This window comes from Baudoinia panamericana (genome assembly GCF_000338955.1).
Source record: "Baudoinia panamericana UAMH 10762 unplaced genomic scaffold BAUCOscaffold_3, whole genome shotgun sequence".
Classification (NCBI taxonomy): Eukaryota; Fungi; Ascomycota; class Dothideomycetes; order Mycosphaerellales; family Teratosphaeriaceae; genus Baudoinia; species Baudoinia panamericana.
In genome coordinates this window covers 173,873-192,717 of record NW_006911259.1, presented here as the reverse complement: position 1 = coordinate 192,717, position 18,845 = coordinate 173,873, and the positions used below count along the sequence as shown (strand labels likewise).

The following is an 18,845-nucleotide window of genomic DNA, read 5'->3' as shown; positions in this document are numbered from 1 at the left end:
TGTGACGTTCTGAAGCTTCCCCGCTGTCCGTTTGTGTTGTGCCTGTGTCAAATTAGGCAGCAGCAAAGCTCAGTAGCACCTTCCTTATTCGCAAGAATTGAAATGTACGGGCTTCGCACACTGATCGCCGTTTGCAGTGAGTACACGTCATCTATCTAAAACAGCCTTCTTTTGAATGTTGTGAACGCCTACGCTTTGCATCCGACTTCAGGCGAGTTCGAAGGGCCCTTTTCGGCTATAAGCTCACGCTGTGCTCTCAGATGTTGAGAGCACGAACCACGAGCATCACTCGCGTAGCAAGGATCAACTTACTGCCATTTCCTTCACTGGTAGTGGCGTGACAAAACGCGCCCACACACGCAGCCGCGCGAGCCTATTCAGTCCAATCCCATGCAAGTTACTGTTTCTTGGCCCTCTCCTCCTTGAATCACGGCTCGCCAACTCGCAGTCAGGACTCGCTTACAAGTCTGGGTCGTCTTCGTCCGGCAGGGGCATCTCGGAGGCCTCCTGCATCTCCTTGTGGTACTGCTCCATAGCGGCCTGATCAACCTGGACCTCTGGCGGGGCAAGTGCCGGCGCAGCGACGAACTCCTGGAACGTCTGTTAGTAACTTTGACCATTGACGAACACGCGCTTCTCACTTACCAAGCTCTGGTTGCCCACCAACTTCCTCGCCAGCCACAAGAACGGCTTCTCGAAGTTGTAGTTGCTCTTCGCCGAGATGTCGTAGTATTGCAGGTTCTTCTTCCGGTGGAAGGTGATCGTCTTGGCCTTGACCTTGCGCTCCTTCACATCTACCTTGTTGCCGCAAAGCACGATTGGGATGTTCTCGCACACGCGGACAAGATCACGATGCCAGTTCGGCACGTTCTTGTAGGTAATGCGCGAGGTCACGTCGAACATGATGATGCCACACTGGCCGTTGATGTAGTAGCCATCGCGAAGACCGCCGAACTTCTCCTGCCCTGCCGTGTCCCAGACGTCGAATTGAATGTTGCCGAGATTGGTAGTGAATGCGAGAGGGTGGACCTCGACACCGAGAGTGGCGATGTACTTCTTCTCGAACTCGCCTGTGATATGGCGCTTGACGAAGGTGGTCTGCACAATTCTGCTATTAGCCATGTGTCTTCTTCCCACATGTCACGTGGAACAAGGTGCGAGTGATATTGGTGCCATCACCTACCTTTCCGGTACCGCCGTCACCGACAAGCACGAGCTTGAACGTCGGAGTCTGTTGTTCGGCCATCGTGACCTACTGAGCTGATGGGAAGTTGCTGTGCAGCAATATGGCTTCGCGCGAACTTGATCTCGGTCGTTTCGTAATGATCTGCAAGGATCGCGCTGTGTTGAGGTTATGGGAAAGGTGGTCGTCGCGGCACTTTGTTCCAGTGTTTTGGCTGTGTTCGAGCAGAAGCGGTGGGGTGCTGTTTTCTCGCTTAGTGGTCCGTGCGTCTACCGATCGTCACCAGGCAACATCGCCGCCACTTTCTGCCTTCTTGCCTGAAACGCTCCTTCCACGCGATTCACACCCCAGTAGCCCCTCCTTCATACACTCCACCTGCATGTAACAAAGCGTGAACGCGCTTATTAAAGGCTCCCACCTCGGCTCAGTCCCGCTCAGCGTGCTGAAGGTAGACTCGCTTCCTGTAGAATTCGAATCCCGCTTCACTGTAACCCCACTTTCCTACCATTTCGTAGCAAGCTAGGAAAAGACTTCGCACGAGCAGTGTCCCACAGGCTATACATATGGGTCGCAGAATGGATGACTTGCACGCACCCACCGTGGCATCTGGTCCAACTTCCTACGCAGCGGCCAATGGAACAGAGAGAGAGCTTTCGCTTAGCGAGCTTTCAACGAAGAAGGAGAACTTGGAGGCCGAGCTGTCCGCTCTCGGATCGGTACTTGAATCCGTACGTGCCTTGCTGCAACGTCAGGTTCGCCGACTAACATTTGTTAACAGCACGGGGTAGACATGCGAACGCCCCTTCTCACACCTGATGGCTTTCCGCGAGCCGACCTAGACATCGCTCAGATCCGTACAACAAGGGCGCGCATAATCCGCCTGAAGAACGATCACAAGGCGTTGATGGCGAAGTTGGAAACTGCCGTGCACAAGGCTTTCGCAGAGGGCAAGCCTTTAGCGAACGGTGCCGCCTCAGCAACACGAGCTCCAGTTACGCAAAACAGCATAAGCAGTGGTGCTGGGTCCAGTGTCCTACGAAGTTCTGTCATTGAGCCGCCTTTCGCAAGAGTCAATAGCGTGGTACCAGGAAGTCCAGCAGATCAAGCAGGCTTGATGAGTGGTGACAAGGTGACGAGCTTTGGCAGCATAAACTGGACAAACCATGAGCGGCTCAGCCGGGTCGCTCAAGTTGTTCAGCAGAACGAGAACGTAAGTCGGAAGAGCATTGCACGTCCTAATTATTGGTGCAGCTACTGACGTGGTGTTCAGCGGGCGATCCTTGTTAAGGTCTTACGCGACACCTCGATGCAGGCTGCCTTGTCAACTACGGAGTTGTCATTAACACCAAGACATAACTGGGGTGGGCGAGGTTCACTTGGTTGCCATCTGGTGCCGCTTTGAGAAGCCAACGTGACCATCCTGTGACCGGCGCAGTGGGATGACAGTCAATGGCTGGACGGTTGAAGGCTCCTACCTCGAAAAGTCGACGCTCGACGTCAGCTATTGTAAGGCGCCCCTTGAAGACGCGTATTGAGAGGGGACGTCCAAATGGTGGAGCAAACAAGCAGTCTGAGGAGTGCTGCCTCTCGTCAAATTCGAGTGCTTACACTTCAGTATTTTGCCTGCACGCCGGCACGCTCTCCGGGCATGGCAGTCTGCTCCACCACCACAATGACCATCGAAGTTGCTGTGCGGTCTGAGCTCCGGTCAAGAAACCCCACTTTGACAGCAGAAGCCGAGGTCACGCTTGCGGCTCTGCGGGCGGCGAAAACGTGCTCGGAGTTGTATGCAACGGCAGGGTAGCCAGCGAACATGCTCCACGCTTGCGATCGTCTTAGCGCTGCTAGCCTTTTCTGATAGGGAACAGATGGGCAGCTGTGCACCGTTATGGGTGCCGTTAGCTCGACTACTTTGCATGCCGGCTGTAAGGACGCTTTCGACTGACGTAGGATATGCAAGGTCAAGTTCTGACCAATCAGGGCGGACAAATTGCGGAAGCCCCGTCCGCAAGGATTGGTGGCAAAAGCTTCACTTACTGCCTGAAGTAACTGAGCAGCGAAAAGTGGACCACGGTGTTTTCACCGAGTATCGTGATACGCTAGCACGATCCCAAGCTGGCATCTTCCGTAGCCCAGTGCAAGCACATGCACCATCAGCTACCCATAGACCCGTTGCAATTGTCTCGCTTCGCGCGAAGGCAGGGATCAACGTCACTGTCGTTTTGCGAGCGGTAAGGTAGGTTTCAGGCACTGTACATATACAACCGTCGTCTCAGTCAATCTCCATTCACCACCGTCCTTCACTCTCCACTTCCTTCTGAGAGATATTCACCATCGCAGTAATGGCGCAGTCGGTTCTTCGCAATGGCGTCGAGAAGCTCTCAGAGGCTCTTGACGGGTCGACACAGGGACAGAAGTTGCGCGACATGGCAAAAGACATGAAGGACTACCATGATCCCAACGCACGCCTGACCACCGATTACGGTGTCAAGCAGACGAACACGGGTACACCCTCTCCCCGCCGCGTATACCAGCATTATTGGGCTAACCTTGCGTGCAGACGACTGGCTCAAAATCGTCAATGAGAACCATACTGGTCCGATGCTTCTCGAGGACCACGCAGCTCGCGAGAAGATTCACCGATTCGACCATGAACGTATTCCGGAGCGTGTTGTTCACGCTCGTGGTGCTGGTGCTTTCGGCTCTTTCCGTATGCATAAGAGTCTGGAGGAGTATACCACGGCAGGTGTGTTGACCGACACGAGCCGCACGACTCCCGTATTCCAGCGCTTCTCTACGGTGCTCGGATCCCGTGGTAGCGCAGACACGGTTCGCGATGTGCGCGGCTTCGCCGTCAAATTCTACACCGAGGAGGGTAATTGGGATATCGTTGGAAACAACATCCCCGTCTTCTTCATCCAGGATGCGATTAAGTTCGTCGATGTTATCCACGCCGGCAAGCCCGAACCACACAACGAAGTGCCGCAGGCTCAGTCTGCGCACAACAACTTCTGGGACTTTATCTCCCTGCACTCTGAAGCTACTCACATGTTTATGTGGCAACAGTCTGACCGCGCCATTCCTCGCTCGTACCGAATGATGGAAGGGTTCGGAGTCAACACATTCAAGCTTGTGAACAAGGACAACAAGGCGCACTTTGTCAAGTTTCACTTCAGGCCACACCTCGGTGTCCACTCGTTTGTGTGGGACGAGGCTTTGAAGCTGGCTGGCCAAGATCCAGATTTCCACAGGAAGGACCTCTATGAGGCCATCGACAATGGTGCATTTCCGAAATGGGACTTCGGTGTCCAGCTCATCCCAGAAGGCGATGAGGACAAGTTCGAATTCGACATCCTGGACGCCACTAAGGTTTGGCCAGAGGAGGAAGTGCCGGTCCAATTCGTTGGTGAGCTTGAGCTCAACCGCAATGTGGACGAATACTTCACCCAGACCGAGCAAGTCGCTTTCTGTACCGGCCACGTTGTTCCCGGCATCCACTTCTCAGATGACCCGCTGTTGCAAGGCCGCAACTTTAGCTACAGTGACACTCAGCTTACCCGTCTCGGTACAAACTGGCAAGAGCTTCCAATCAACCGACCGGTGTGTCCCGTGATGAATAATAATAGGGATGGCCAGCTACGCCACTCTATCACAAAAGGAACGGTCAATTACTGGCCAAACCGCTTCTCAGCCACGAAGCCTGCGAAGCCAGAGGAGGGTGGTTACGTAGACTACGCCGAGAAGGTTGCTGGCATGAAGCAGCGTCTCCGTTCGAAGAAGTTCCAGGAGCACTACAAGCAGGCCCAGCTATTCTACAACTCGATGTCTGAGCCGGAGAAGATGCACATCATGACAGCACTCGCGTTCGAGCTTGACCACTGCGATGATCCTACCGTGTACAACGGCATGGTCGAGCGTCTTACATACATCGACCTCGAACTTGCACAGAAGGTAGCAGAACTTGTCGGCGCACCCATCCCACAAAAGGCGGCCCTCGAGAACCATGGGAAGAAGTCAAAGAACCTCAGCCAGACTGAGATCCAGCCGAGGGAGCCGACCATCGCAACCCGCCGGGTGGCCATCATAATCGCTGACGGCTATGATCCAGTGGCCTACAATGGCATGGTTGCAGCCCTCAAGGCCGCTGGCGCCCTGCCATACACCATTGGCCCGCGCCGCAGCAACGTGTACGCTGCTGGCGAGAGCAAAGAGGCTGGCAAGGGCAAGCAGCCTGACCACCACTTGGAAGGCATGCGCAGCACCATGTTCGACTCCATCTTCGTGCCGGGCGGCGCTGATAGCATCGCCACGCTTCGCAAGAATGGCCGTGCGCTCCACTGGGTCCGCGAAGCATACGCACATCTCAAGGCGATTGGTGGTACTGGCGAGGCCGTGGAGTTTATCAAGGATGCTTGCGCTCTACCGGGTATGGACTTCTCGACTAGCGCCGAGGTTGTGGACAGCTATGGCGTCGTGACTGCGGCGAAGGTCATGCCTGAAAGCTTCAAGGAGACATTGAAAATGGCGAAGGGTGCGAAGGACTTTGTGGATGCTTATACGTTCGAGATCAGCCAGCACAAGAACTTCGAACGGGAGCTGAAGGGTTTCCCAATGATGGTTGCTTTCTAAGCTAAGCACTGGACGAAGGGGATTGGCATATGTGTAAGCTGTAGGTGACGGATAGTAGCGTTGCGTGATGGTACCATAGCGATAGTTAGCTTGAGGTAGCACTATGACATACGTAATTCGTAATAATGCTCGTCCCAGGGGTCTCAAGCTCCCTACAATCGTAACTGAGTACGCACAGGAAGATCACATCGGAATGCGTGGAATACGTTCAAACTCAACTTCGTATGCAGACGAAGAGGCGTATGCGACGAAGCGTAACAGAAGGGTGCCGCTGAAGAAATGTTGTAAACTTCAGACCATCATACGGACTATGTAGATAGGCATGACCAAGCTTATTTCACACCATGAGATCGAGTACTAATCATCATCGCGGTCCTGGAATCTCGTCTCACTCTTGAACGCCATTAGCAAAACACGCTCCACCATGCCTTCAACGACGCAGCTCAAGTCGTTCATACATTGCGCCAACAACATCCACGTAAGGTACAAATCCCGCATACTCCCGCATGTTGCTCGCTGATTGTTACCAGTCGTCATTCAGCATCGCCAGACGCTGTGGCTATCATATCATCGTCATGTCGTTATTCTTTGCAATACAGGTGTGTGAGACCAGAGAGACCCTGAAGCATCACCCATTCACTCCACGCGGTCAACCGGAGCCAGCCTCAAGAAGCCGCTTGTCGTGGAGTCTGTGCTGCTGGTGCTGCTGTCGCTGCCCGACCTTTGGACCTTGGCCACGGGTTCGATGGCTTCCAGGTTTTCCAATGCTGGGGACAGTGACGTCTTGTTCGGGGTCTCAGAGACCGGCGCAGTTGAATGGAACGGTGTTAGGCTGAGGAAGGTCGACTCCTGAGCTTGCGATGTGGTGCTCTTAGCTGGCTCCATGATGATGGATGATGGATAGTTCAAGGTGTTCGTTTGGTAGACATCCTCGACGGCTATCTTTGCTGCGAGCGGACCGAAGATGGTCGGCTTGTGTTTGGTGAGGTTGTAGGAATCAGCCTCGGGAGGTTGATGTGGTCTTTAGGCTTAGGGTGTTGGAGTGACCAAAGCAGTCTGAGCGTCTGGTAATGCATTTTGAACCACTGGGTCAAGGGATACGCTCGGCTGTGAGGAAGTGTTGTCCTACCTATATGTGCTCCCACGTCGTCACGACAAACTATATCGGAAGCACGCGCGCACTAGCAAGGCAAGCTTGACACATTGTACTCGTGTTCAACGAATGGGAAGACTGTCACAAGGTTGTTGTTCGCTTGGCTTGGCGATGTTCCCTTGGTCCAGGCTTGTCCTAAGACGTTCCATGGACACCTTGAAGGCTTGTAAACGAAAAGTAACCGGAGCTGGTACTCGGCACAGTAGATGGAGGGACCAATCATGTATAGCGGGAATAATCGGGTCAGCCAAAGCCATGGGGGAATTGCGCGCATCGGCAGATGGAGCTGTACTTTGCGGAGAAGGAGATTCATCAGTAGCAATGCGCAAGAACTGTTTGAAGGTAAACGGGTGTAATTGACGGACCCACTATATTAGTATACCTCAGGGAAAAGGTGTGCGCAACGAGGACACCAAAAATCGTTGCCTGGCTCACGAAGGCGCAAGAAGCCACGGCATCCAGATTTGCAATGATGTTTGGATGCCATGTACAAAGTGACAACGCCAGCGTTGGATGCCGTGGACGCCTTGTGATAGCGGGGAAGAGTGACGGCGCTGTTGGAGCTTCGCAGTAGTCGGCGCGTTACTAATGCCAGTACATAGGTTGGTCGCATTGCTGGGTTCGGCTCGCTGCGCGACAAGACGAAGACCTGACCTAACGGAGGCCACAGCCCTGTAACATTTTACTGTTTTCCTGCTACCGGGCACGGCACGGCTCTTACGCCCAAACACTACGACAATCGTGTTGGTGCAAGCAAATGGCTTGTGTGATTGTGGTATACTCGAAGAATGAAATAGGCCGAGTCTGCGCCTTTAGCAAAGTAGCAGGGATTACAAAGGTGGTTGCCATGTTATGGTGAATATTCGCAAGACTCGCATATAACCGCAATTACGTGCGGACCGTTACAAAGAGATGGGCGTCAGGGCATTGTCGAGGTTGTGCTGCGTTGTCGCACGGCACTGAAGAGTGTGCACAGAGTCCTGCATGGCAACACGTACATTGACAAGGCGGACCGGTCGCTCTTCGTACAGCTGTCGTGATGCGGACTGAAATAACCCGCGAGTATCTGGCGTGGCGGGCCTTCGGAGTGCTTGCCGCGCTGCACATGCCCATGTATTGTGACATCGGATGTCGGTTTCTATGCCGTGATTATTCTGACCGCCTTTCAGTCCATCAGGACAACCGCACCATAGCAGTGAGTCGAACACCTCTAAATGCAGGAGTAGATAGTGCACGGAGCTGTACTCCTTGCTGATCCCGTTCGCTGTCCGCCGCGATCGCCTCCACGGAAAGGATCTTGACACATTGTCTCTTCTGCGACAGTAAGTGTCATTGGATACCTGCTCCGGTGTCAGACAGCGCAGCGAGAAATGATCAGAAATGCGAGCTGCTCCGCAGCAAGCGTACGTGGGCAGGGGTTGTTGCGCACGATTCGCCATCGAAGGATGAAAGCACCCGTACTCTGGAATCATACGTGCGTTCTAGGTCTCGTGAGATCGTGGGTGGTCGGACAAGCTTAAGACTTCGAGTACATCTCAATACTCTGCAAGTTCATACCCTCCATGTGCTCGTCAAAGTAGATGGTAGTTTTGCCCTTGCCGACCATACCGATTCCGTATACGGCTCAGTCTAACGGTATAAGGTGCTGACAAGGGTGCCATGTGGCAACGCACAACAGCCGACCAACTATCTCCCGTCACGATATGCAGCTAGCAGCGCCGTCACTTCCCCGGCACTAGGAGTTTCCTTACAGGCTCTGACCCACATTGAAACCTCCATCAACAAGCTCGAGGATATGCAATCACTGGAATAGCCTGTAGCTCAAGGACCCGCAAGTCGATGGCCTTTATCGTGACGGTTCTTCATGCCAGGGCCACACCTTGCGTTGTTGACTCCATAGGTGTAGCGTTGAAAACCAGTGTTACACACGCTCTCACCGCAAGTCACTGCAAGAACGAACATAAAGCTTGAGCTTCCAGCAACTGGCAAGGTCTTTCTGAGCAGCACCAAACACTCATAGACTGCCTAACTTGATTTCAAGCGCGCGAGGTCGGACGGTAAGCCTGCTAAGAAGCTGGCAGCAACAAATTTCTGATGTTCGAGCAGACTCTTGTCGGTTCAAGTCATTCTCGTTCAGATACGTCACTATGTGTATCGAAGTCACGCATCGGTACAAGTGTCAGCACACCAAGGTCGAGAAGGCGGCATGTGCCGCCTCCAAGAGGACGCACTGCAACGACATCAAGAAGCGTGTGGTCGTTCACGACCAGAAATGCTACCGCTGTGGAGGCGGCCCTTAACACGTCAGTCGTAAAGCTTGGCTTCTCATATTAGCTGTTGTTGATGAGGACCAGATGGGTTCGCGGGCTTCGTTCGTAGGCTAGAAACGGCGGGGGCTGAATGTCGGTAGCCGCAAGAGTGACTGGGAGCATGAGTGACGCCTTGCGGCCTCCTGAAGCATGCTCGAGCGACCTTTGCTGATAACTTTAGGGAAGTGGTGAGAATCTAACCAAGCACACCCTGGATGGGATTCTACTACATCGTAGTCGGCAGTCTATCGATCATTCTAGTCAGCAGTTTATATAAGATGAGCAATGCTCTTGAAGTGAAAGTCCTCAATGTACATGTCTATTGGTCTATGCTTCTGCGCTGCGATACGGGCGCATCTCAAGTTCTCAAGAATCATTGGTTTTCGATCTGGTTAGTGTCTGACACAAGCAAGTCAACGGCGAGCTTCGAACAAAATCCGACTGTTGCCAAGCGAATCTGCAGCCGGCATTCTCCCCGCGTGGAAGCGCTGGAAACACCACCTTCTTCCGGAGTATAAAGCAGGGACCTCCAGCGACATGGCGCCATGTCCGTGAATATCGATTGGCAGACTCTAACTGATGGACCAGATGGTCTGAAATTCGCAGAGTGCATTAGAGATTTCGTGCATGAAAGGTTCCAGCACATCCCTCTACCATCATTGATACGATCCGTAAAGTGTCACCACTTCGAATTTGGCAGTATTGCGCCGCAGGTCACACTTAAGGATATATGCGATCCTCTTCCAGACTTCTACGAGGACGAAGACGATGAAGGCGCATCTTCGACCGAGCAGCATAGGACACCTGCGGAGAAGGTCACCGAACATTTGTCCGAACGCTCACGAGGAGCCGCAAAACCGGCTACGGTGAGCAGTCACGACCGCGCGACTAGTCCAACATTCTCGCGTGGTACGACACCTGGCATTTTGGGGGGCACTTCAAACCTTGGCTACTTCCATTTGCCACTCGCAGCTGGACTTTCCGGCACCAATACGCCACTGGCAGCAGTAGCTGGAGCACGGTTTCAGCAAGGTATCGATTCAGCGTCGAACAAGCATCAAAAACATGAGCGCCACCACGCCGAATCATTTAGCTCGATCTCGCCACCACCGTCCAGCAACCCCGCCTCACGGCCCACCTCTCGTGACCATAGCGGGTACCGTGACCGGCGGCAGTCTGCCGCGATAGTCGACTACAGCGACGGGCAGGAGCAGCCCGAATCCACTCGCAGCCACACTGTTGACACGGAAGACTTACAAGTCGTGTTCCACGTAACTTACGACGGGAATATTAAGCTTTCGCTCACCGCAGAGGTCTTCCTTGACTATCCTATGCCAAGTTTCGTTGGCATACCGTTGACGCTAAACATCACCGGGCTCACATTTGATGGCGTAGGTATCCTCGCCTACATAAAAAAACGGGCGCACTTGTGCTTTCTTGCGCCGGAAGACGCGGAAGCGCTGGTTGGCGGAGAAGCCTCTGTTGAGTCGCCGAGTGAAGAAACCGAGCCAGCGAAGCGGGTCGGTGCTCTCCTCGAAGACATCCGAATCGAAAGCGAAATGGGCCAAGCCGACAGTGGCAAGCAAGTTCTGAAGAATGTAGGCAAGATCGAGCGATTTGTCCTGGAACAGGTGCAGCGCATCTTCGAGGACGAATTTGTGTACCCAAGCTTTTGGACATTCCTCGTCTGAAACCCGCAATGGGATTCTTACAGTACACTTTGATGCCGCAAAATCGACTCCTATGGTAGCTACTAGCCGTGCACGACCACAAGCAACTTACGCCGTGCCGCTTGCGGTGTCGTGGCGCTCCGCTGTCGCCCTACCCTTGAAGATGCACATGTCAATGCAGCTTGATGGCTGCCCGCGGCTGTCAGATCATGTCGTGCTACAAGCGCTGGTGACACGTGCGCCGCCACACCGACTATGGTACTATACGGAGGTTGTGCCATGGTCCGGCTACTCACCATAGTGCCTTAGTCGGCTTGATGGCAAATCGATGTCACATCTAGTCAAGGGGCCCTAGTTTGGGAGGCGCAGCTCTAACCGTGAAACCTTCCAGACACCCACACGCAATCTCTGGCTGAGAACCCTACACAGTTTGAGAGCACTTCTTACTCAGCGAGTTGCCCGCCCCGGACTGATCATACCGCGCAGGCATCATGGCCGTTGGTAATAGATCTGGCCCGCTCGACACTCGCGCCATACATTGGACTGTCAGCGCCCAAGCAGTCCTTCTCCATGCGCAACCCCTTCTCAGCCATCGCGAGAGCATCAGCTCGTTTGCCAGCCTTCGCAGCCAGTTCAGCAGCCCTCAAACAAATCGTTGCCACTTCCCTCCCAGCAACACCCTCGGCTTCATACATTTTGACTAACTTCCACATGACTTCCAATTCCGTTTGCTGGGAGTGTCCGGATCCGTCCGAACCGACGACGTCTGCGAACTCGCGAAGCCGCTCGTGCATCCTTCGCCGACCCTCTTCAACCTTCCTTCCTCGCTGGTCGTTGGCATCACACGCGAAACAGCCGCATAGGAAGCCGTAATGATCGATCAAACGAGCTTGTCGCGCATCTCGCAAAGCTGCAGTCTCAGCGAGGTAGCTGAGCGTGACTTCCTCCTCCCTCTCGATCTGCCTCACTGCGTAGATCGTAAAGCGACCTAACGCGGCGTTGAAGTTGCCCTGCGCATTTGGGATGCACGAGTGGTTGATCCTCGACACTTTATCAAACACAGCTTGCCGGCCATCACCCAAGTCGAAGTTATTGTTGCGGAAGACGTTCAGGATGTTCGGATGGTCGATGATGCTCCGCCACCGTGAAGGAGGTGACTGAGCGGTCCCCTCTGTGATCAATGCTCGAAAGGCGTGCCACGCCGCTTCGGACCAGCCCAGTACCAAAGACCTCAGGATGACACTGCTAGACAGGCTAAGGAACCGACTCCGCGCATCGTTGTTCAGCCCTCTGACCGCTGCGAAGACCTCACTCTCCGACCGTACGGAGAGCAGTGGTGTCTCAGCCATAATGCATGTCCCGCGCGGGATGCATCGCGAGGCGAAGACGCCGAGTCCTTTAGTAGGCCCAGCATGGCCGATTCTATACATTCAACGGTCAGATCTGCGTGATTTCAGCATTACCAAAGAATGTTGCGAGCAGACTTTGCACTTTCGTTTCCAGAAACTCAAATCCCGTGACTTGATATGTTCTAACGTGACACAAGGAACACCCTTCGATTGATCTCTTGGAAGTACCTATTACATTATACTACACTTGCATTTGCCACTTATTACCATCACCGTCGTAACTAATACAATCTTAGGCAGGGTAGAAGAGTCTTACTGTCCCTCACCTTGTAGTCCTGAAAGTCTAGGCCGAGTGCCCAGCTGCAAGTCCGTTCCCCTTCGCACTAACTTCCGAAAGTATGTTGTCGCAATGCTGCGCGTGACCTGTACGTCTGTACGTATAAGTAATAATAGACAAAGAAGAAGTTTGGACCAGAAGAATTGGCAAAAGTCCTTAGCGCCGAATACTGTCTCCCCTCAACTCGACGGCCAGCTTCTGCATGTATTCCACACTAACGCGTGCGATCTCGGAATGCTTCTGCGCGCATCTCGCGGCCTCTTGAGCTCGCTCCGAGTTGATCTGTGCCTGTAGAGCGCTTTCTAGAGCCTGGCTGAGAGCCTGCGCGAACTTGAAGAGTTGGCGGCTGCGCACGTGGTCTGACTCGCGCTGTGCTTCTGACTGCAAGGACGTGACGGTGTTGCGCACATCGTGATACTTGCCACCGTCGAGGACACTATCCACCAGCGTGTCAAGACTTGCCATCGTTGCTTCGCTCGACTTGCCTCGGAGAGCGGGGTGCTGCTTTAGCTGAGCTGACGAAGCCCGCTCGACGGCAATAGCACGTGGCGGTCTTGTATCGGTGATGTCTTTAATGGTGGCCGATCCGCGGTTCTCAAGCGAGAAGTTCTTGCTGCTCTGAAGCACAGACTGAGCGGTCGAGGTCCGCTTGTCTTTCTTCGTCCATAGAGTATGCAGTCTGTCGAGCACTTGGCGGCCCTTTGAATGAGCTCTTGTCGGCTGGCTCAAGGTCAGCTTGTCCTTGAGTACGACTGCTTGCATGCTTTGGACATACCTTCGTCTTCTTCGCATGGCCTGTCACAGACTGCCTCACCTCACTCGAAGCGACTCTCCCACGCTGGTCGTCAGATGCAACCTCAAGCAGCTTCGTGTTCGGAGTCGGCATCTTGGACGCAGACTTGGTACTCCGCTTAGCCTGCGTTGATGAGGTGTTCCGAGCGAAGCGTGCCATTGACTGGTCAATAGTGTCTCGAGCGTGCTTCACTGACCCAGGTTGGTGTCTGCCATGTCCGGCGGGAAGCACATTGTACCTATGGGACGACCCGGCTGGACCGACATGACCAGACTGACCTGGGCCGATGAGCTTGTAAGCCTTTGAAGGGACCGTTGTTGGGTAGCCAATCGACTGCGGCGGGTGAGGTGGTGATCGTCTTGGAGGGAAGGTGGAGATGACTGGCTGTCTGCCAAGCGTCGTACCTTCATGACTAGGCGCTTGAGCGGCAACAGGCGAAGTGCGCTTGACAGACGCTGTGCTCTCAGACCACTTACTGACCCCTGTCTCGGTTGGCTGAAGCTCTGCTTCGTCGTGCTGGTGGCGCTTGAAAGCTGTAAATATCTCTGTGGGCTCGCAATTCGAGACATCGTCGAAGACGAGGTTAGAAGTACCAGTAACGCTGATATTGCCAACCTGGGCCAGAGATGTGTCGGCAGGTGCTGCATTGTCAAGTGAAGAAGGTCTCTTCGGCGACGACTTCTCGATGCGGCGCATGATCTTGCTGTACATCTCCCGTACATCCTCGTTGCCGACGTGAATCCTTGGTGGAGTTCCTTTACCTTCGAGCAGGGAGTACGTCCGCGTGAATTGTCGCTTGCGGTCTTCACCCATCTCCTCAAACATGGCGAGGCTCAGATGGCCACCATCAGCGGCGTAGTCGTCTAGCAAGTCTGTGATTGAACTCGCTTTCGTGTCTCGAGGGTCTGTTTGAACGGTGCGGATTACACGCTCACCGGCAAGGTCATTGTACACATCCAGGAAAGGCTGGCCCACCATGGTTGGTTCACGTGGCAGTCCAGTGCGTGCTGTCGGACCTGGCTCCTCAAGACTCGAGTATGAGGGAAGAACCACCTGGCTAGGGATCGTTTGCAGAGGCTCAGTGTAGGGACTGTTGGACGGTGGTGACTTCTCAAGCGCTGACACTGCGTTATTGAATAAGTCCAATGCCGTAGTCTCATAGTCGCCCTGCGTGTGATGCACTTTGACGGAAAAGTTGGGTCTAGGGTAGCCAGTCGGTTGGTAAGTGGTGGGTGTGGTGAGCTCTTCCTCGTCCGAGGAAGTGGTCGCGAAGGTCTGGTCCGGCGTGCTTGTAAAGCTGCGATCAGCATCCGTGCATTCGCTTGCATCGTGGAGACCGGAAGCAGAGCTTGCGTGTGACAATGTAGCTGTCAAACTGTGACCTGGTTGATTGGGTTGCGAACGTTGACGTCTCTTGACACCTTGATCGAGGATCTTGAATGTCTCAGGTAGATCTAGCCGACCCCTGCCGAATGTCGGAGAGAGCTGCAGCTTTCGCGTGCTGGTGGCTGACGTACGAGAGGACCTGACATCCACAAGCGTTGCTTTCCTCGTGTCAGGGATGGGAAGACGGGAAGCAGTCTTCTCAGCCCTCAGGGCCTTGGCAGCAATGGCGGCAGTGCTTGTGGGCGACGGCAGACTGCGGCCCTTGGCGGCACTGCTCGGTCTGGGACGGGAGAAGCTGGCGGGAGATGGTGAGTGCGGGCGCGAATCGGTAAGGACGTGTGCGCTCTGAGCTACTGCGAGGTTACTGGAAGCTGAGCGGTTGGCTGACGGAGGCTTTGAGGGGAGTTCCGCCGTTCCTGGCAGCATATCACTGGAGGTCTTACGCTCATGACGTTCAGCCGTCCACCTTGACGTAGTAACGCCGCCGTCTGGGCTGGTTGCAATCCTGCCGTCCTCAGAGCCATCATAGCTGAGCACAGAGGTGACGTCTGTTCTCCGCTCACTGGCATTAGTCGACATTGCGCGACTGATGGTTGGTTTCTTCGTTGTGGCACTGAATACTGTAGAAGACCTTAAACAGATAGAGTCAGTCAGCAAAGCATCAGACGTGCTCGTCAAGCGAGCCACATCGTTCATTTGGTCGGAATTTGTTGAGGGTTCTACCGGCATTGGTGGGCGCAGAGTCTCGGTGTGACTCTCATTCACCAGGTCGGCAGGAGGAGCACTCGCAGAGCGCGGTACCAGTGCTGGCCAGTCGAACTCGGCTACGTTGGTCGAGATCGTCAGCGGTTTCTCTCTGGCGTCGAGGAGTGTGCGATTGATCTCTGGCTGCCCGAGAGTCATGGCTGGTGGTGTTGGCAACGGCTTGTCCGCACTTGCGCTGGCCACCACCGTCAAGGCAGTGTTGTCCTTCAGCAGACGCGGATCCTATTGTTCTGATCAGCATGTTGCGTTCCCCGTAGACTTGGCGACGTACCCTCTCAGGCTGACGTCCAGTCATAGGCTGCTTTACTGGCGCCGGCAGATTGGCACCTTCTTTGGTCTCATCCAGAAGTGGGTCCTCACGCTCGCTGACGCATGAAGTGCACTTTGGTGTCGTAGGCCTGCTAGACGGAGTGTTGCGGCGAGGCAGCTTGGACCGGGACTGCGGGGTGGTTGTACTTGTTGCACGCGCAGGACTCGCCTTCGCAGCAGACGCCTTGGTAGGAGCGAGCAGTCGGTGCAGTGGAGGTGTCGTTGTGGCTTTCTTGTCCGCGGCTTGCTGAGGTTGCGTGTTTTCGTCCTTAAGGCGAGCGTAGCCGACTCTGGTCTGTATCGACTGACGCTTGTTTTCGATGGCCTGAAGTTGCGGAGTGTTGACGTCGCGTTCGCTCAAGGGCATGATGATGTACACAAATGCTGCAGTGCAACGGGTAGGACAAGGAAAAGGTGATCGACCTGCACGATGCCTATTTTGATCGTGAGGGTGCGACGGTTGTGTGTCGTGTACACTGCGATTTGGAGATACTCGAGCACGCGGCTCTGAAACTTGCAGACGTCCACGCGGCGTGAATGTCTTGGATTGCGGCGGATACGAATGACCTAGCTTCTGACGAGTGGTACTAACGCAAGAGGAATAACAAGTTTGAGGGGTGAACCTTCAGATCAGTATGGGTCTTGATGAAATAGTGACACGAGCGGAGCATTCAATGTTGATGTTGAGTCGGGCCGCCGAGCGATCGCGTTTGGGGCGCACTTGCCTTTCAGCGTACAGACTGGGAAGGTACGCTGGAGAAGGGAAGCTGCATCCTTCTCCACTTCGCAAACGGCGTTCCTACTACTCACATCTGTTGAGTCCGAAGTGCTGGTGTCATCTTGCCCATCATTCGCATCTGTCTGTCAAACCACGAAAGGCATTCTCAGCTTGTCTCTTCTGCTGGTATAGGGAGCACCCTCGACAAGGCGATCAAGCGGAGGCGTAGAAGGTACCGCTCGCTGCCGTGCGCGCACCACAACAGGTAACGTTACACAAGAGCCGGCAAGGAACTTGTCTCGGCCTCAGCACATTAGATGCAAACCCTGACATTCATGTTTCTTGCAGATGGGTTGAAGACGCGTTTGATGGCGGAAGCGTTTCATCTCGGCTGCGGCGGCGCGCGGCTCCGTTGCGGGTTCTGCCAAGCTATAACTGTTCTCTCAACCATGATTCTCACTCGATTTGAGCATTCTCCCAGGTTTGACTGCGAATGATACGTGCCAAGCGGGATCACGAGGATGACACCGGAGTACAAGGCTGAGAAGGAGGCTTCGGTCTCCTTCCTTGGCGGCGGAGGGATATGGGAGATCAACGGCATTACCTTGGCTGCACCAGTATGGCATCCAGTTACTGTCCAGAAATAATAACCTAATTGTGCGGGTAGGTTGCTGCGCTTCTATGGGCGCTACTACAAACCCGACAAGGCTTTTTCAAGCCTTATACGTTACCGGCTGGTGTAACCGACTTCTTAATTCACTGCGGAGGCATTCTGTTTGCAACCACGATCTACTCTGGCGGCCCTCAGATCCTGCTTGCACTGCTACTGTTACCAGCTGTAGCAGTGTTATCACAGCCGCCTAGCACAGCAGTTACTACAAGCAAGCCAGCTGCCAAGCCCGAGCAAGATGGCAAGCCTAAAGCAGCGGATGAGCCTGTCAGTAACGCCGGGCTTGATCCACTACCGGTCAAGCCATTCATCACGACTTACCGCGGTGCCATGATGATTATCACATGCACCAGCATCCTCGCCGTCGACTTCAAGGTCTTCCCACGACGTTTTGCGAAGACGGAAAGCTTCGGAACATCGCTGATGGACCTTGGTGTCGGATCGTTCGTGTTCGCAGCTGGTATCGTCGCAGCTCGCCAACAGCTCAAAGAGCAACAGTCCGGGTCGCCATCGTTGCTCAATCGATTCAAGACTGCAATGCGACACTCGGCACCTCTGCTTGCACTCGGCTTGCTCCGCTTATGGACTGTAAAAGGCCTGGACTACGCGGAGCACGTCAGCGAGTATGGCGTACACTGGAACTTCTTCTTCACTCTGGCGCTTCTTCCGCCCGTGATAGCTGTCCTGCAACCCGTCCTGAGGCTCATCCCTTCATACGGCGCGCTCGCTTTCGTAATTGGTGGCATTTACGAATGCGTGCTCTATTTCGTGCCGGACATGAAAGTCTTCCTCATTCTATCGGAACGCAAGCCGGGCGACTGGCTATCTCAGAACCGCGAAGGAGTCTTCTCATGTATCGGCTATCTTGCGATCTTCATCGCGGGAATGGGCATCGGCATGAGCATTCTGCCTCGAGATCCTGGCCCGGAGTTGCCTGAGGGCAAAGCAGCAGAGAAAGACGTCCTGGACGAGGATTCCGAATGGCTGGCCTCCGTCCTAGGCCAAGAGAACCAGCCCGCCAAAGCATCCGCGCCGGAACCGGACTTCATGCCTGGCATTCCCAAGATGGCCATCGCCTTCCTCGCAAAGTGGACGGGTATCTGGTTCATTCTGGCCGTATGGGCCATGTGGCGATACGGTCCGCATTTGTTCGTCTCACGCAGAATGGCAAATCTGGCCTACATCATCTGGGTTTGCGCGTTCAATACCGCACAGCTCCTGCTGTTTTGTGCCATTGAAACGGTCATGTTCCCGGCATTGTACAAGGCTAAAGATAAGGCAACGGAACGGCAGCGGGCGCAGGATGCGACGAGTAAGGTCATGCAGGCATTTAACCGAAACGGACTGGCACTGTTCTTGCTCGCTAACCTACTGACGGGCGCCATCAACATCGCCGTGCCGACTTGGCATATGGATGATGTGCCGGCGATGGCGATACTGTTGGCTTACATTGCCGTGATCTGCGGCGTTGGACTTGCGCTAGACTCGTATGATGTATCGATAAAGCTGTAGATACTCCTGGCAGAACCCGCAAGGGCGCAACCCGACCGTCAATCCCATTCACTTTGAAAACC

The 18,845-nt window shown here is 54.4% G+C and overlaps 12 protein-coding genes across 12 annotated transcripts; 6 read left to right on the top strand and 6 right to left on the bottom strand.

Annotated features, from left to right (window-relative positions):
• Positions 1-115: 115 nt before the first annotated feature.
• On the bottom strand, positions 116-1,379 carry BAUCODRAFT_30924 (uncharacterized protein). Its single transcript, XM_007675289.1, has 3 exons — positions 1,184-1,379; positions 646-1,098; positions 116-591 (listed from the first exon to the last, which is right to left on the bottom strand). The coding sequence occupies exons 1-3, from the start codon at positions 1,244-1,246 to the stop codon at positions 460-462; spliced, it is 648 nt and encodes a 215-aa protein (XP_007673479.1). The 5' UTR covers positions 1,247-1,379; the 3' UTR covers positions 116-459.
• A 379-nt stretch (positions 1,380-1,758) lies between these two features.
• BAUCODRAFT_66012 (uncharacterized protein) lies at positions 1,759-2,585 on the top strand (the record flags this gene model as incomplete). Its single annotated transcript, XM_007675596.1, has 3 exons — positions 1,759-1,911; positions 1,962-2,393; positions 2,454-2,585. 3 exons carry the CDS (start codon positions 1,759-1,761, stop codon positions 2,583-2,585), a joined length of 717 nt encoding a protein of 238 aa, XP_007673786.1.
• A 752-nt stretch (positions 2,586-3,337) lies between these two features.
• On the top strand, positions 3,338-5,953 carry BAUCODRAFT_30922 (uncharacterized protein). Its single transcript, XM_007675288.1, has 2 exons — positions 3,338-3,688; positions 3,744-5,953. Exons 1-2 carry the CDS (start codon positions 3,526-3,528, stop codon positions 5,810-5,812), a joined length of 2,232 nt encoding a protein of 743 aa, XP_007673478.1. The 5' UTR covers positions 3,338-3,525; the 3' UTR covers positions 5,813-5,953.
• Positions 5,954-6,448: 495 nt separating this feature from the next.
• Positions 6,449-6,697, bottom strand: BAUCODRAFT_119961 (uncharacterized protein; the record flags this gene model as incomplete). The annotated part of the gene is made up of 1 exon (XM_007675671.1): positions 6,449-6,697. One exon carries the CDS (start codon positions 6,695-6,697, stop codon positions 6,449-6,451), a length of 249 nt encoding a protein of 82 aa, XP_007673861.1.
• A 564-nt stretch (positions 6,698-7,261) lies between these two features.
• On the bottom strand, positions 7,262-7,584 carry BAUCODRAFT_30920 (uncharacterized protein). Its single transcript, XM_007675287.1, has one exon. It carries the CDS (start codon positions 7,576-7,578, stop codon positions 7,339-7,341), a length of 240 nt encoding a protein of 79 aa, XP_007673477.1. The 5' UTR covers positions 7,579-7,584; the 3' UTR covers positions 7,262-7,338.
• A 218-nt stretch (positions 7,585-7,802) lies between these two features.
• BAUCODRAFT_30918 (uncharacterized protein) lies at positions 7,803-8,528 on the top strand. Its single transcript, XM_007675286.1, has 2 exons — positions 7,803-8,305; positions 8,373-8,528. Exon 1 carries the CDS (start codon positions 8,005-8,007, stop codon positions 8,218-8,220), a length of 216 nt encoding a protein of 71 aa, XP_007673476.1. The 5' UTR covers positions 7,803-8,004; the 3' UTR covers positions 8,221-8,305; positions 8,373-8,528.
• A 1,291-nt stretch (positions 8,529-9,819) lies between these two features.
• On the top strand, positions 9,820-10,965 carry BAUCODRAFT_65552 (uncharacterized protein; the record flags this gene model as incomplete). Its single annotated transcript, XM_007675560.1, has 1 exon — positions 9,820-10,965. One exon carries the CDS (start codon positions 9,820-9,822, stop codon positions 10,963-10,965), a length of 1,146 nt encoding a protein of 381 aa, XP_007673750.1.
• Positions 10,966-10,996: 31 nt separating this feature from the next.
• Positions 10,997-11,330, bottom strand: BAUCODRAFT_376564 (uncharacterized protein). The gene has a single exon (XM_007675670.1). It carries the CDS (start codon positions 11,241-11,243, stop codon positions 11,028-11,030), a length of 216 nt encoding a protein of 71 aa, XP_007673860.1. The 5' UTR covers positions 11,244-11,330; the 3' UTR covers positions 10,997-11,027.
• Positions 11,331-12,580, bottom strand: BAUCODRAFT_376563 (uncharacterized protein). The gene has a single exon (XM_007675669.1). The coding sequence runs from the start codon at positions 12,372-12,374 to the stop codon at positions 11,418-11,420; it is 957 nt and encodes a 318-aa protein (XP_007673859.1). The 5' UTR covers positions 12,375-12,580; the 3' UTR covers positions 11,331-11,417.
• A 495-nt stretch (positions 12,581-13,075) lies between these two features.
• On the bottom strand, positions 13,076-15,797 carry BAUCODRAFT_376493 (uncharacterized protein). Its single transcript, XM_007675668.1, has one exon. It carries the CDS (start codon positions 15,710-15,712, stop codon positions 13,226-13,228), a length of 2,487 nt encoding a protein of 828 aa, XP_007673858.1. The 5' UTR covers positions 15,713-15,797; the 3' UTR covers positions 13,076-13,225.
• Positions 15,798-16,384: 587 nt separating this feature from the next.
• On the top strand, positions 16,385-16,944 carry BAUCODRAFT_376560 (uncharacterized protein). The gene has a single exon (XM_007675667.1). It carries the CDS (start codon positions 16,519-16,521, stop codon positions 16,828-16,830), a length of 312 nt encoding a protein of 103 aa, XP_007673857.1. The 5' UTR covers positions 16,385-16,518; the 3' UTR covers positions 16,831-16,944.
• Positions 16,945-17,122: 178 nt separating this feature from the next.
• BAUCODRAFT_145697 (uncharacterized protein) lies at positions 17,123-18,783 on the top strand (the record flags this gene model as incomplete). The annotated part of the gene is made up of 2 exons (XM_007675666.1): positions 17,123-17,218; positions 17,269-18,783. 2 exons carry the CDS (start codon positions 17,123-17,125, stop codon positions 18,781-18,783), a joined length of 1,611 nt encoding a protein of 536 aa, XP_007673856.1.
• Between the last annotated feature and the right edge of the window lie 62 nt (positions 18,784-18,845).